The sequence below is a fragment of the Nothoprocta perdicaria genome, unplaced genomic scaffold (assembly GCF_003342845.1).
Source record: "Nothoprocta perdicaria isolate Ctin4 unplaced genomic scaffold, notPer1 scaffold_11, whole genome shotgun sequence".
Classification (NCBI taxonomy): domain Eukaryota; kingdom Metazoa; phylum Chordata; class Aves; order Tinamiformes; family Tinamidae; genus Nothoprocta; species Nothoprocta perdicaria.
This window is the reverse complement of record NW_020454205.1, coordinates 7,476,323-7,488,641: the sequence shown is the minus strand read 5'-3', so window position 1 is coordinate 7,488,641 and position 12,319 is coordinate 7,476,323. Positions and strand designations below refer to the sequence as shown.

At 50.9% G+C, this 12,319-nt stretch overlaps 2 protein-coding genes across 2 annotated transcripts in view; both read right to left on the bottom strand.

The window, feature by feature from the left end:
- Positions 1-686, bottom strand: part of ASB18 (ankyrin repeat and SOCS box containing 18) — an 8,548-nt gene extending 7,862 nt beyond the window's left edge. Inside the window, exons 1-2 of the mRNA XM_026048529.1 lie at positions 464-686; positions 6-48 (exon numbers count right to left, since the gene is read on the bottom strand). Of these exons, the coding sequence (XP_025904314.1) occupies positions 6-48; positions 464-686 (266 nt within the window). The remainder of the gene's footprint in view (positions 1-5; positions 49-463) is intronic.
- Positions 687-9,588: 8,902 nt separating this feature from the next.
- IQCA1 (IQ motif containing with AAA domain 1) overlaps positions 9,589-12,319 on the bottom strand; it is a 99,551-nt gene continuing 96,820 nt past the window's right edge. Inside the window, exon 19 of the mRNA XM_026048520.1 lies at positions 9,589-9,723. Coding sequence (XP_025904305.1) covers positions 9,589-9,723 — 135 coding nt within the window. The remainder of the gene's footprint in view (positions 9,724-12,319) is intronic.

Sequence of the window (12,319 nt, the reverse complement as noted above, 5' to 3'; positions counted from 1 at the left end):
GGCGCAGCGGCGTCGTCACCTCCTGCCGGTACTCCAGCGACCACACGCCTGTGCCGGGGAGACCTCGCAGTTACTTTCCACCTCCTTGTTTATTTACGTATTCCCTATCATGGTGAGCAACCGTGGGCTGGGAGCTCCACAGCATCCCACCAAACTGCATCCCCATGATCCATCTTTCTGGAGCCCCCTGCCCAGGCCAGGGGAGTGCACGCACTGGGGATGTCCCATCCCAGCTTGCCCAGATGTTCTGCTCTCGGGTGCTCTTTAGAGGCACCGTTTTTACACAGTTTTCCCCCTTCTGGAGAGCTGATGTGTGCGGAGAGGAAGGCAACAGAGGGGTTTCCCGCAGTCTAAGCCCAAACCCAGGTGGGCTCCGTGGCAGTGCTGGGCTCTCAGACGTGCTGCCCGCTTGGCGTGGGGGATCCTGGCTCTGCTTGGGGCCGGCGGCGCAAGCGGGAGGTACCTGAGAGCCCGTAGGAGGCCGGGCTCCCGGCCCGCCACTCCAGCTCGTCGTGGCTGATCTCGAAGATGGCGTTGACATCGTGGTGGTACCTGTCGGTGAGCACCTGCAGGGAGCCGAGGTCGCCGCTCACCAGGGCCGCGTAGTAGCGCTGGGCGGGCGCCGCCGGCTCCAGCTTCCCCGAGAGCCGCAGCGTCGCCGTCGCGGGGCCCGGGAGCTCGCCCATGGTGGGGACGGGACGCGGGAGGCTCGCTCGCCTTGGCGCCGGGAGCGCTGCCCAAGCACAGCCCCGTTAGCAGCACGGTCACCGTTTCGCTCCCTCGCGCAGGCGGCCCCGTTAACGACGGCTTGGTGCCGCAGCCCGGCTGGCCCTGGCGCGGGGCCACCGCAACGCGAGACCGCTCGGAAGCTCCTGCCCATCCGCTCCCACTGCTGCCATGGGGAAGGGGGAAAGATCCGCGCTGCCCAGCTGACGGTGAAGCGAGCGGGAAGGGGTTATCCCGTCCTCGGTGCCCCACGGTGCTGCATTCCCAGGGGACCGGCACAGCGGGATGGAGAAGCACAGGGGAACAGGGCAGGTTTCTGTGCCTACCTCGAGCAGGACGGGTGTCTCCAGGCGCCTCCGGCTTCATGCCCCTCTTCGCTCAGTTTTCCCACCTGCACTTGCCAGGCTAAGCCCGCCCGGGACAGCCCTCCGGCACCTCCATCCCCGCTGGAGTTAAAACCCCAACGAAACGCAGAGGCAGAAGCTGGAGTTTCTCCGGGTGCAATGTGAGGTGCTCGCTGGCGGCCGGCGCGGAAACGTCGCCGCGTTTTGATTTCCTGCGGACCATTTGCCCTCCGTTTGGCAGCGCTGCCGCCACGTGATCCGCCGCCCAGCCGGCACAGGGGCCAGCTGCCCCCGGAGCGGCACAGCGGCGGGATTTGGAGGATTCTCTCTATTTTCGTGCCCTAGAAAAGGGCTGCCCCAGTCAGTGCTTGTAGGCTAAGCTGCAAAATCGCAGCCGTAGGGTCTTTGCCTGGCGGAGGGTCAGGGGCTCGCAGCACCTTTGCTGTCAGGAGGCCATATCAGTCTCATCCAGGGTTTTATCAGCAACTTGATAGCATTTAAACAGTGCTGAAATGTTTCCCTGTAGCGGCTCCCTATAGGACTCTGAGGGATGCTGTGCAGCTGCCCTGCAGCGGCCCATGGCAATCAGGCACAAGCCATTTGATGCAAGAAAAGCCCTTTCCAGCTCTCGTGATGGTGTTGGCCTTTCCATTGCAGGCTTTTTCATTCATTAAAAAAAAAAAATAAAACAACAATAAAACTCGTCCATAAACTGAAGTCCCAAAAGGGAGAACCCCTGCAGCTCCTGGCGGTCGCTGCACATGAGGCGGTGGCCGTCTCGCCCCTGCTGGTCCGGTCCCGTGCTGGGGCCACTCGGTCATTTTTAGCGAATTACCCTTGAGCTCGCTGGCTTTCCTGCTGCACAGGCTGCTCCCCCGTCCCTCCCCTTTCCTGGAAAACACTGGGAAGGCAGGAAGCAGTGGAAATGCTCATCCGTGGCTCCATTGAAAGCCAGCACTCGGTGTGTCCCAGCCAAAGCTGCCTCCGCAGCACCTGGGAAAAGGGGGGGAAAATGTTGTTTTGTCTTTCCTGCGTTTTTTTTTGGGGGAGAAGGGAATGTGGCACCAGGAACCTGCTTGATCAGCCCCAGCATCCCCAGCATGGGACCAATCCAGGCATGGGAATAATCAGATTTCTAAGCTAGTGAAGCTGATTGCATGCTGGGGCCCCCAAATATGTTCCCCATGTGGCCTGGATATTTCATTCCCTCCTCCAAATACACCTCTTCCTCAACAAATTCTGATGGAAAACCCCCTTCCCTGATGGGAAAATCCCCAAACGGGGCCAGCAGGGAGTCTGGGCACCTGTGGCCCCGGGAACAAGATGGGGAGCTGTGATTGTGGGGAACTACAGGGGAAAGGGGTCTATGCCCCAAATACCTCCAGTCATGCAGAGCGGCCAGGGCGCTCTGCAATAGGAATGAAGATATTTCGGAGGCCACGAGACGCTCGTTGCAGCCCAGGATGCAAAGGTCAGTGCCTTTCCCTCCCAAACCTGTGCAAAGTTTAAACCTGCCCCTGCTCAAGCTCAGCTCTTCCTGAGGAACTGTCCCCAGGAACCGCTGGTGATGCCGCCTGCTCCCTCCAGCCTAAATCCTGTGGATAAAACCACTGCTCGAGCCAGCTGGTTTGATCCCGGAGCTCCTCTGCAACAGCGGAGGAGGGCAAAGAGCTGGAGGCAGGTTGCATCATGGCACGTGTGTTGAGCTGCGTGCGGCCTCAGCCCATGACGCGGTCAGTTTACATTTGCTGCAAAATGTCTGTCCTGTTTTTGCCCAAGTGAAACGAATGCGTTTGCTGTGAGATGGGATTTCTAACACCCTCTTTCCGTGATAATCTCCCTGCGTGGGTTGCAAGGGTTGGACTTGGCACCTGGGCTGCTATTTGGGAGCTCAGGAGCAGCTTGGAAGTAACCTGGTTGCATGTGAGCCCGTGGTAGCGCCTGGGCAGCACTGAAATTCCCCCACTCCCACCAGATTGTGCTGCAGCTCCAGGCTGGGAAAAGGGCTGTGTTGGACCTTTGGACCCCCCTGCTTGGGGGTCTTTGCTCACAATAAAGCAAACTTATGTTCGATGTGACCTATTAATTTATTGCGCTCTGCACACTCAGGTGGGCAGCCAGTGACCACGGCCTCCGCTGCAGGGAGGATGAGGGATGGGGCTGGACGAGGCCCTGGGGACGCAGACCCAGGTGCCCCCACTCAGGCTGCAGCCCCAGTGGCCACAGGTGCTGCCTGTTGGCCACTGATGCAGCAGGGCCTCCCCGGGGAGGATAAAAGCGGCAGTCCGGGAGCTTGTTGGGTTTTGCCTGTTGGGCCGTGGGCAGCTCTTTGGGAGCAGGATGGTTCTGAAGACCTTTTTCTCTGCTACAGGCATGGACTATGTGGGGAAGCTGTTACCCTGCAAGGGAAGAGAGGTGAGTTCTCTTGTCTGTGCCTTTCTCTCGATGCTGGTGGCCAGATCGTGTTTACAGGGCTGCAAAATCCCTTGCCCTGTGTTGCTCATTTGGGGCTTTGGCTGTGTTGTCCCCACTGCTGCCTCCAAGCCCTCCTCGTCCGTGTGAGGGGGACGTGTGGGGCGATGCAGCTTGTGGAGGAGGTGGCTGCTCATGGTGGCTCTGTTAGCTGGGTGGCTGGGGCTGTCCTGCCCCTGGGTGCCATGAGATGGGCTGGGGACAGGTTTGGGATGGGATTTTTTCATTAAGGCACGGCCAGAATCTTTTTGGCATGGATACTGGAATGGGGGTAGCTTGACGCTGTGCATAAAAATAAAAGGAAGCTCTAGCTGGCGCTGGGATGGTTTGCAAGGCAAGTGAGAGGCAATTTTCAAATAGACTCCGATATTTCCAGTGCTTAAAGGGCTCTGACTCGTTGCTGGCCGTTTGAAGCCCTGATTTACAATGGGCCCTCGCTGCGCGTGTTGTAATTTGCAGCGGGAAGTTGCAGAGTCGCCGCAGTCCGTGCGCGGGGACGAGCGTCCCTCGGCCGGCAGGCTTTGTGCCTCGCACCTAACGAAGAGCCGGGCTCATCTCTAAGCACTGTTGTGGTCACTGCCGTGGAGGCTTTTGAAATGTGTTACTGACTCGGGGGAAGTGCAGAGTCGGGGGGGAAAAAGGCATTTTGGTACTGGCAGAAAAGTCAATTATAACATTTGCACGCTCCGGGAAATTGCTGGTGCAAGGTGGGAGGTAATGGAGGAGCTGGCTTTGCCTTCTGATTTGGGGGGGTAAGAAGGGTTCTGAGAAATGCTGGTGCTTTTTTAACATGGTAACATAATAAGCCCTGGCCAGCACAAGAGCTGAGCGTTGTCCCTGGCCACAGGGCACCCTAAGGCTCCTTGCAGGTGTCTCCTTGCTGAGCCCCAAACCGGTGCCTTTCCAGCCGCCACCAAGGCGGCCCATGGCCGTGGATAAGGGCTTAGCAGCTTGTCCTGAACAGCAGTGATGAGTTCCTAAGTGCTGGGCTGGGCAGTCCGGTCTGGTGTGTTACAGAAGATCCCCTTGGATTTATTGAACACGTTTAAATTGTGAAACTGGAGAAAAACCCTTTTTCTTACACACCATGTCGTTGATGTTTTCTGGCTCCTTGAAAAAGTAGCAGTAATTTTTTTTTTTACTAAACTCTTGGAGAAGGCAGTGGGGAAAAAGTTGTGCAGATTGGCTGTAATTGTCCTGATCTTTTGGGACTGGTGGTACCAATTCAGTGCGGGAGGTGGTGGCTCTTTGCAAGGCCACACGGCCCTGGCATTGGCCTGTCTGGGCTACAGGGGAAAAACAGCTCTGGAGAAGCTGGCAGGGCTCTTAGCAGGAGTTAGTGTCTGATTAAAGGGCTCTGGCCCCAGCAGCAAAACCTGAGCCCCTGACATCAGCCAGGGATCTAATAATACCCGGACTGCATAGACAGAGCATGACTTCATGGTGTCTGCTGCTCTGTGCTTGAAAGCCTCCCTGCCGTGGGGACGGAGCCCTGGGTGCTGCCCTCTCCCTGCCCTCCGGCTCGCTAGGGCGAGCAGAGTCGCTTGGGGTTCAGGAGCTCAAGGTCGGGTGGGCTCCTGCGCCTGCAGCTCGAGGCTGGCACGGCCAGAGGCTGCTGTTGCCGCACTGCTGCCTGCACGGAGCGGGTTTTGAGCCCCTTGCCTCGTGGTGTGTGAGGGGATGAGTGGTGGCCGCTGCTGTTGGCGTCCCACAGGAGGGGGGTTTTAGTGCTGATGGGTGCTCAGCACAGCCTGTGGCTGTGGGAGAGGGTCCTGCAAGTGGTGAAGCCCCAAAGTTCTCTGTCTTGGTGGAAGACATCTCTTTCGTTCCTCCCGTGCCATTGTCACAGGCAGCTGCTTGAAGAGGCTTTTTGCATGGCATCCCTCCGTGCTGCGGATCCCTGGAGGGAGGAATGACTGCATGGACTCAGGCTAACATTTTGGAGGCTTGTTGTTGAATTTTAGGATGTGGTGGCTGCTGGGTCACTTGTTTTGGGGGAATAAAGTGATATGTCTGAAAAATGATGATGTTATGCATCAACGCTGGTATTACGGCCAGGGGAAGTTGTGCTGCTGCTGTTCTGCTTCTGGTGGTAGCAGACCACTTTGCAGGGCACGTGGTCTTGTCGTGATGGGAGCTGCAATGTTGAGTTCTGCATTTCAGGTGTCTCATCTGAACAGGGTCTTGCTTGTCCCAAAGGCAAGTTGAATTTATGGCACTCATCCTGCTGAGACCTCCAAAATGGGGCCGAGCCAGCCTTGGGCAGGGGACTGTAGCTTTGTTCCCACCTGGATGAGGTGGAGCAGAGGTTGGCTGTAGTCCCAGTTCTTGGCTTAGTAGTTTGGCTAATGGGCAGGTGATGGGGCTTGGGAATTACTGATGTTGGAGATTTTTCTGGATCTGTGCCGAGGCCTGGGCTGTCCTTTCCTCATCCCCAGCACCCAGTTAAGCAGCCTAAACGTTTCTCTGCTCCCAAGCCCTAGTGCTGACTCTTGGGCTCCTGCTCCAAGCTGCAGGGCTTTCCCAGCCTAGGAGGCTATATTTAAAGCATATTAAAATCCACAGGGCTGGGGTGTGCCAGGACTTTATTGCTTCTGAGAGAGTGAAGTCATGTTCTGCTCCCTGTTTCCTGATGGCTCCTTCCCAATGTTGGAACCCTGAGTGTTTTGCAGGGGGTGGATTCTGCTCACTGGGGCTGAAAGGGAAAGACAGGATGAGTGTGCACACTCTTCACAAGTCCTGTCATATGTAGTTCTCCTGGGTTTGTAGGAAGCAATTAAGCCAATTAATTTATTGGTAAATTATCTTATGATGAAGTACAAAATAACTGCAATGAAATGCTGACATTCACATTAATACCAAATTAGTTACTGTATTATGACTGTTCTTACAATGAATGCCCAGTAATTTAATAGTAATGGGACATTTAAATAATTTAGCTGATAATTCTCTAGATCACTTACATATATAAATGAGTGTGACAGCTTCTTCCCTCAACTTTGGTGTCACTGGACTAGCACCCGTCCCTGGCAGTGGGAGGGAGGTGAGGCTGCCTGGCACCCTCCTTGCTGGGACAGGTCTTCTTGCCCCCATTGTGAGGGTGGGATGGATCTGGAGATCCAGTCAGGGCTGCTAAATTGAACAGTTCAATTCAAATCATCCACTGATGCTGGAATTGCTGTGCACTGGCTCTCCTGGATGCAAAAGCTTCATTTTTCAAGTAGCTGTGATTTCTGTAGTAATTATAAATAGCATTAAAACTGCTCCTGGTTTCCCCCTACCCTGCAAGAGGCCTATGAAGTAGTGCTAGAGCTTGGCAGCTACCTGCAGCAGAAATTGGTCTGCTTTCTGCCATTTTAAGGCTGCAAATTTGGTGGTTGTTTTTTTTCCCCTTTTCTCTACTCCCGTACCCACGAAGCTGTGAACATACCTGCTGTGGCTTCAAATCCCTATGGAAGGAAGTGGGAAATCCAAAGCTTCGCAATTTGTGCATCCTACCCCATTGCAAGGCACTCCTAGAAGATAAACTGCTCTGGTGGTGTCTTCTTCACCCTGAAGCAGATGAATATAGGAGGAAAACTGCAGGCTTTGGCCTTAGGTGCACCTGGGAAGGTGCAAGGTTGAGGCAAGACTCTTGCACCCTGTGTGGGGTCATTCGGGTCCCCAGAGGGACACGTTGCCTGTTGGTGTGTCACTGAGCTGTCAAGCCTGGATTGAACCTGCTGACATATTATTTAATGGTCTTGCTTACCTCTAGCTGAGCTGCAGTCTTTTTATCACCTTGTATTCTGCTGTCAAACCTGTTGTGGAGAGGAGTATTCCTCTGTCTGCAAGATTGAGGATGGAATTACCCAGATTAGTTTTGTTGCAGATGAGAGGCCAGGAGGTGTTTAACACAAACCCAGCCGTCTCCTCTGACAGCCTGGCTCTCCTCAGCAAGGAGAGCTGGGTCCCTTTTTTAATTTGGAGCTGCCCAATTTGCAAAACTAGCAGCCTGCTGCAAGCCTCTGCAAAGGCAGAATGAGGAAAGGGAGGCCACACTTTGCAGCTGCTCTCTTGGGAGTGATGGAATCCAAGCCTGGCAGTTGCCACGTGCAGCATCCCCTTGGGTAGCCGGTTACGGCTGCAGCCCAGCCTAAAGACTTGCGTGCTTGAAGGTTGGTTTTGGGTTTCTGCCCTGAGAAGGTCTCTGAGGCATCTCCTCTCTTGCCTTAGTCCCTCGGAGGGCAGCCTCAGAGAAGATCCAGAGTGAGCTCTGAACTGGGCAGCTCCAAGTAGCTGGTCAAAGAGGATGATGAGGGGCCTGAGTGGAAGTGGCTCCCTTCTGTGTGGAGTGTCAGTGTGTTGGCCTATTCCTCCCCACTCCCTCCCTTAGAGGGAGGAAAGTGCCCTTTAACCAGTTTCCTCTGCTGTGCTCAATCACCTACACTTTCTTTGCAGTGTTGCTTATAGCAGTCCTTCTGGGTTTTTGTTCAGAATGTGTCTTTCCAGGAGCAGTTTTTTCCAGTTGTTTTCCCCTGTGAGTAGGAGAGGCTGTGCTGTCAAAGCCCTCAGACCAATCCCCTTCCCACTCTGCTTTGCCAGTGTAGCTTCTTGAGCAAGTTCTGGCTGGGATTTCCTTTCACAGGAGTTCGGCCTATGACAGGTTACCCCCTGGTAAGGGGACACTTTCTACAAGTCACTTGCCAACGTGCTTTTTGGCAAAATTACTCTAGTCCAGGAAACTGGGAGAGAAAGGGGTGGAGATGTGCTGCAAAGATGCAGGAATGCTGGGAATGTTATTTTTTCTTTTCACCTGGAAGATCCCCAATAATGAGGGAGCAGCAGCCCTGCTGTGCTCCAGGATAATGCTAGAAATTAGTTGTATCTGGTAGAGCATATGCAGTGCAGATGCCATGTGTGCTCCTGGCACTGCCCTCACCAAAACCATCCTGGCCTGTCCTGTGGCACAGGATAAACACGAGCAGTCCCTCGCAGTGAGCCAGCCCTGCCTGTGTTGCATCTTCCAGCCTGGTACAAAAACACTTGTACTCCTGGAGGGTGATGTTTACTTAGAGATATTGTGAGTTCCTCGTTGTCAAGTTGTTGTAGATATGTTGCGATTGGAGATGGAAATTGCTATTTGTGGCTGTGGTCCTTAGTGTGGTCTCTGGTAGAAACGCGGTGAACAAGGCTGTTCACTGGCATAAGGATGGTGCTGGTGCCAGCAGTGTCACTGAGGATGCCTCCATGCTTTAGAGAGATTTCAACAAATCCTTATAAATACCTTGCCCCCCAAATTACTGCTTTGCACACCAAGCTGACCAATCTGAAACTCAAATGCTACTAAAAGTACAAAATGTTGTTGTGAGCTGAGTACTGCAAAACAGATCCTCTGGACATCCACCAAAATAAACACTGCCTGGCCGTGCTGCTGCTTGCTCTGCTGCTGCTACTTAATGTTTTCTCCTAGCATCTGCATCCACAAATCTGTGCTGTGTCAAAAGGCAAAACACTGCTTGGTCCTCATGTGGCTATGTAAATATTCAGCTTGTAGTAGAGTACATTAAGTATCTTATAATCCATCCTAATTAAAAAAGTCTTTATAGCTCTAATTGTTTTATTGAGGATTGTAATGCATTAGACTTAGATACATAAAGCAGTTAGTTTTATAAAGCATATAGGATATTAATGAAAGGCATTACTATGACATCAATTTTTAAGGAGAGTTACTAGCTGAAATAAATGGCGACAGCCTAAAAGTTGATGATGTTAAAGTTCTGAGTAATGAGCCCTTCTGCCCCCTAAAAAAAAAAAAATCTCAGAATACATAATGCTGCAGCAGATCAGTGGTCATTAACTCTTCATTCTCTGAGAGTTGCATGCCACATAAATGTCTCATCCTACCTTGTAGCTTTTTAAAAACACAGTAAGAAATGAGTACTCTTCCTGGATGAACTACAATTTAGGGTGTGCTCCTCTGAAGTGTCTCCTCTGGTGCCATCTCTCCGTATAGAATGAAGTGAACCTGTGACTGGTATGGCCAGATGAAAAGCTCTCAAGGAAGTTATTTCTTTTTTTCTTTGCTTCCTTCTTTCTTTTTTCCTTTTGCCTTTCCTTTGCCTCTGCCTTTTTCTGCTTCTTCCTTCTCTGCCAGTGCTTCGATTCGCGCTTTACCCAGTGGTGTCTTGGCATACCAAGCCTGGAGGATTGAAAAGCAGGGCTGTGTTTTAATAATGCTAAAGAAAATCATGACAGAACAGTTAAGGAACCCTGTGTAATGGAGCATTCCTTACGAAAGTCTTAAAATCCTGGCTGGCTTGTGGAGGAGCAGAAGTGAAATCCTCAGCTCTCCTGAGAACATTATTGTAATGAAGTGCAGCGGTTGCTAGAAGTGCCTCTCATTAACATGAACACTTAGCTTAGCCCATTTGTGTTGCTATAGTTATCGAAATGTTAAAACTTCTATGATTGACCCTATTTCTGAGGGATACAGCTCTTGTCAAAGCTCCCTCTGGCCTGAAATCTGGCTCTAGACAAAGTGTGTACTAGTGCAGTGAATCAATCCAGACGTTTTTTATCTTGGTGAGAGAACTTAAGAAATAAAACAAACTCCAAACATTAAAAACCTGTTTATTGCTTTCAGATGCCTGTTCACAGCACTGTGACTTGTAAATGCTTTTGGTATAGTTGCTCTGCAAACTTGCCAAGCTTCTGGGTTATAATGCAAGGCAGCTCTAGACCATGCTAAAATAATGTGAAACGGGGAGGGTAGTATTTTAGAATTATTAATGTGTAGGAACTAGTCTTCCCTCATGGGTATGTAAAGAAACCTCTATTGAAGTATCCTGCCTATACTGGAGGTTGCAATGTCAGTGGAGTGCTGACATGTTTGATAAAATGCCTTTCTTCTCCCTCTTCACTGTGTTCATCCATGGGCTGCCTCTCAGAAAGGAATATCTTTCCTCTTGGTCACCCTCTGACCATGAGACTGGCAGTCACTAAACCGCTTGCACCTCCACTGTGGGTGTCAATATGACCATAAGTGACTGGCCCCACAGTTAAAAATCTCCCCTTGCTGGAGAAATGTCCTCAGCAGCTCCTTGGTACAGTTTTTTTCTTGCCTTTCAAGTATTTTGTACCCGTCACAACTGGCACTTGCTGGAGCACCCTTTGCCCCTCCAGGGCTGCCATTATTTCTATTTAAGGATTTTTATCAATCACACTGGTGCAATAATTTAGAAATTTGAAGAAGTGGGACTATAATTGGGGCAGAAATTTGAGTAAATTGAATGGAAGAAATCACATTATTGCAAATTCTGCATTATTTATAGTCATTTTGGAACCCTGGCAGAATAAAAATGTCAAATGGAGAGATTCATGTTTCCAGTGAAGAAGAAGCAAAGACTCATCATGGTGCTGCTCTTCACTTCAAATCCTGCTTAGTTTTGACAACTTCACTTTAAAAAGGAGAAAAGCAAAGCAGCAGAAAAGGTCCAATAATGATGATGATCAGAGGCATAAGGAGAAGGGCTTCCATATGAGAAGAGATGGAGACTGGAGTTAATTAATGCAAAAGGCCGTTTTGACAATCTTCTCATGTCCCATAATACAGGTGCTGCAGCTCATTTCCATGACATTTAAGGGAAACAAGTTTAAAATAGATAAAAGGGAATACTTTCTTAAGGGCTGTAATTAATGCATGCTAATGATTGCTGTGGGACAGTGAGGACAGTATCATTTTAGCACTGTTCAGAATGAAGTGCTGTCTGCATACTAGGTGCTGTAAAAAAGGCACATTTGTGAGGAGCAGAATAATATTTGCAAGTTAAACTTGCACCAAATACTAGCTCTCATGTTTCAGAGTACAAAATGGATTACTGCTTGTAGCTGGGAATGATATGAGTTTTGTCTTGTTGCAACATCGAACCATTAGCCGTTCCCTGAGGGAAGATATTGGTTTAGATAGGAAGCCTGAGGAAAAATAATTTGCCAAATATCACAAATGCTGCCTGTGCTGAGTGAGCCAAATGGCTCTAAATGGAAATTGGAGAGTATTCAGCGGGACTGGGAGGAATGTATGTGCTATCATTAGGTTAGTGGTGGAAGACTTGGACAACGGTGCAAGAAGCTGCATCCTGTTTATTGTCCGGAGTGCGTTGGGGATTCAAAGCCTGAGGGTGAACAGAGAGCTCAATAAAAAGGAAACCTTCGAGCCAGGAGAATTTGACTGTTTTTGCGTAGAAGCTTTGGGGAAGATGGTGGTGGTAGAGGAAGAAGCTTTTTCAGGGTGTTTGCTTCAGTATAAAATCCCTACCCCATTTTGGGCCCTTGTGCAGGCTAATTTTGGCTCTCCTTAGTGCATAGCAAGGCTGCCCTCCTGCTCAGGGGTGATGGCTGCACTAGTGTCTGGTAGCCTTGAAGTGCCACACTTGAGCACTGTGGGCTTCCTGGAGTGTCAGTGTTGACAACCTGTGCTGCCTCTATCCAAACAAACTGGTGCAGCCCTAGTTCAGCTGTCCCTAAGCTATCCTGAAATCAGGATAGCAAAAAAATTGTGGACCTGTACCTAAGCCTGATAAACTTTTTCCATTGACGGCTAAGCCAAAAGCACTACAATGAAAGCAGAATTAACTACTGCATAAAAATAATCGCTCTCCATGGAAAGAAAGAACAATTATACTACTGAGTTTCATGTGGAAAAGGTAGCTGCTTGCAGAATGATCCATGTGTATTCGATGTGTATATAGTGCCCTAGGTTTTGCTGTGAGGATTTTATGGCTATGTGGTATGGGGTG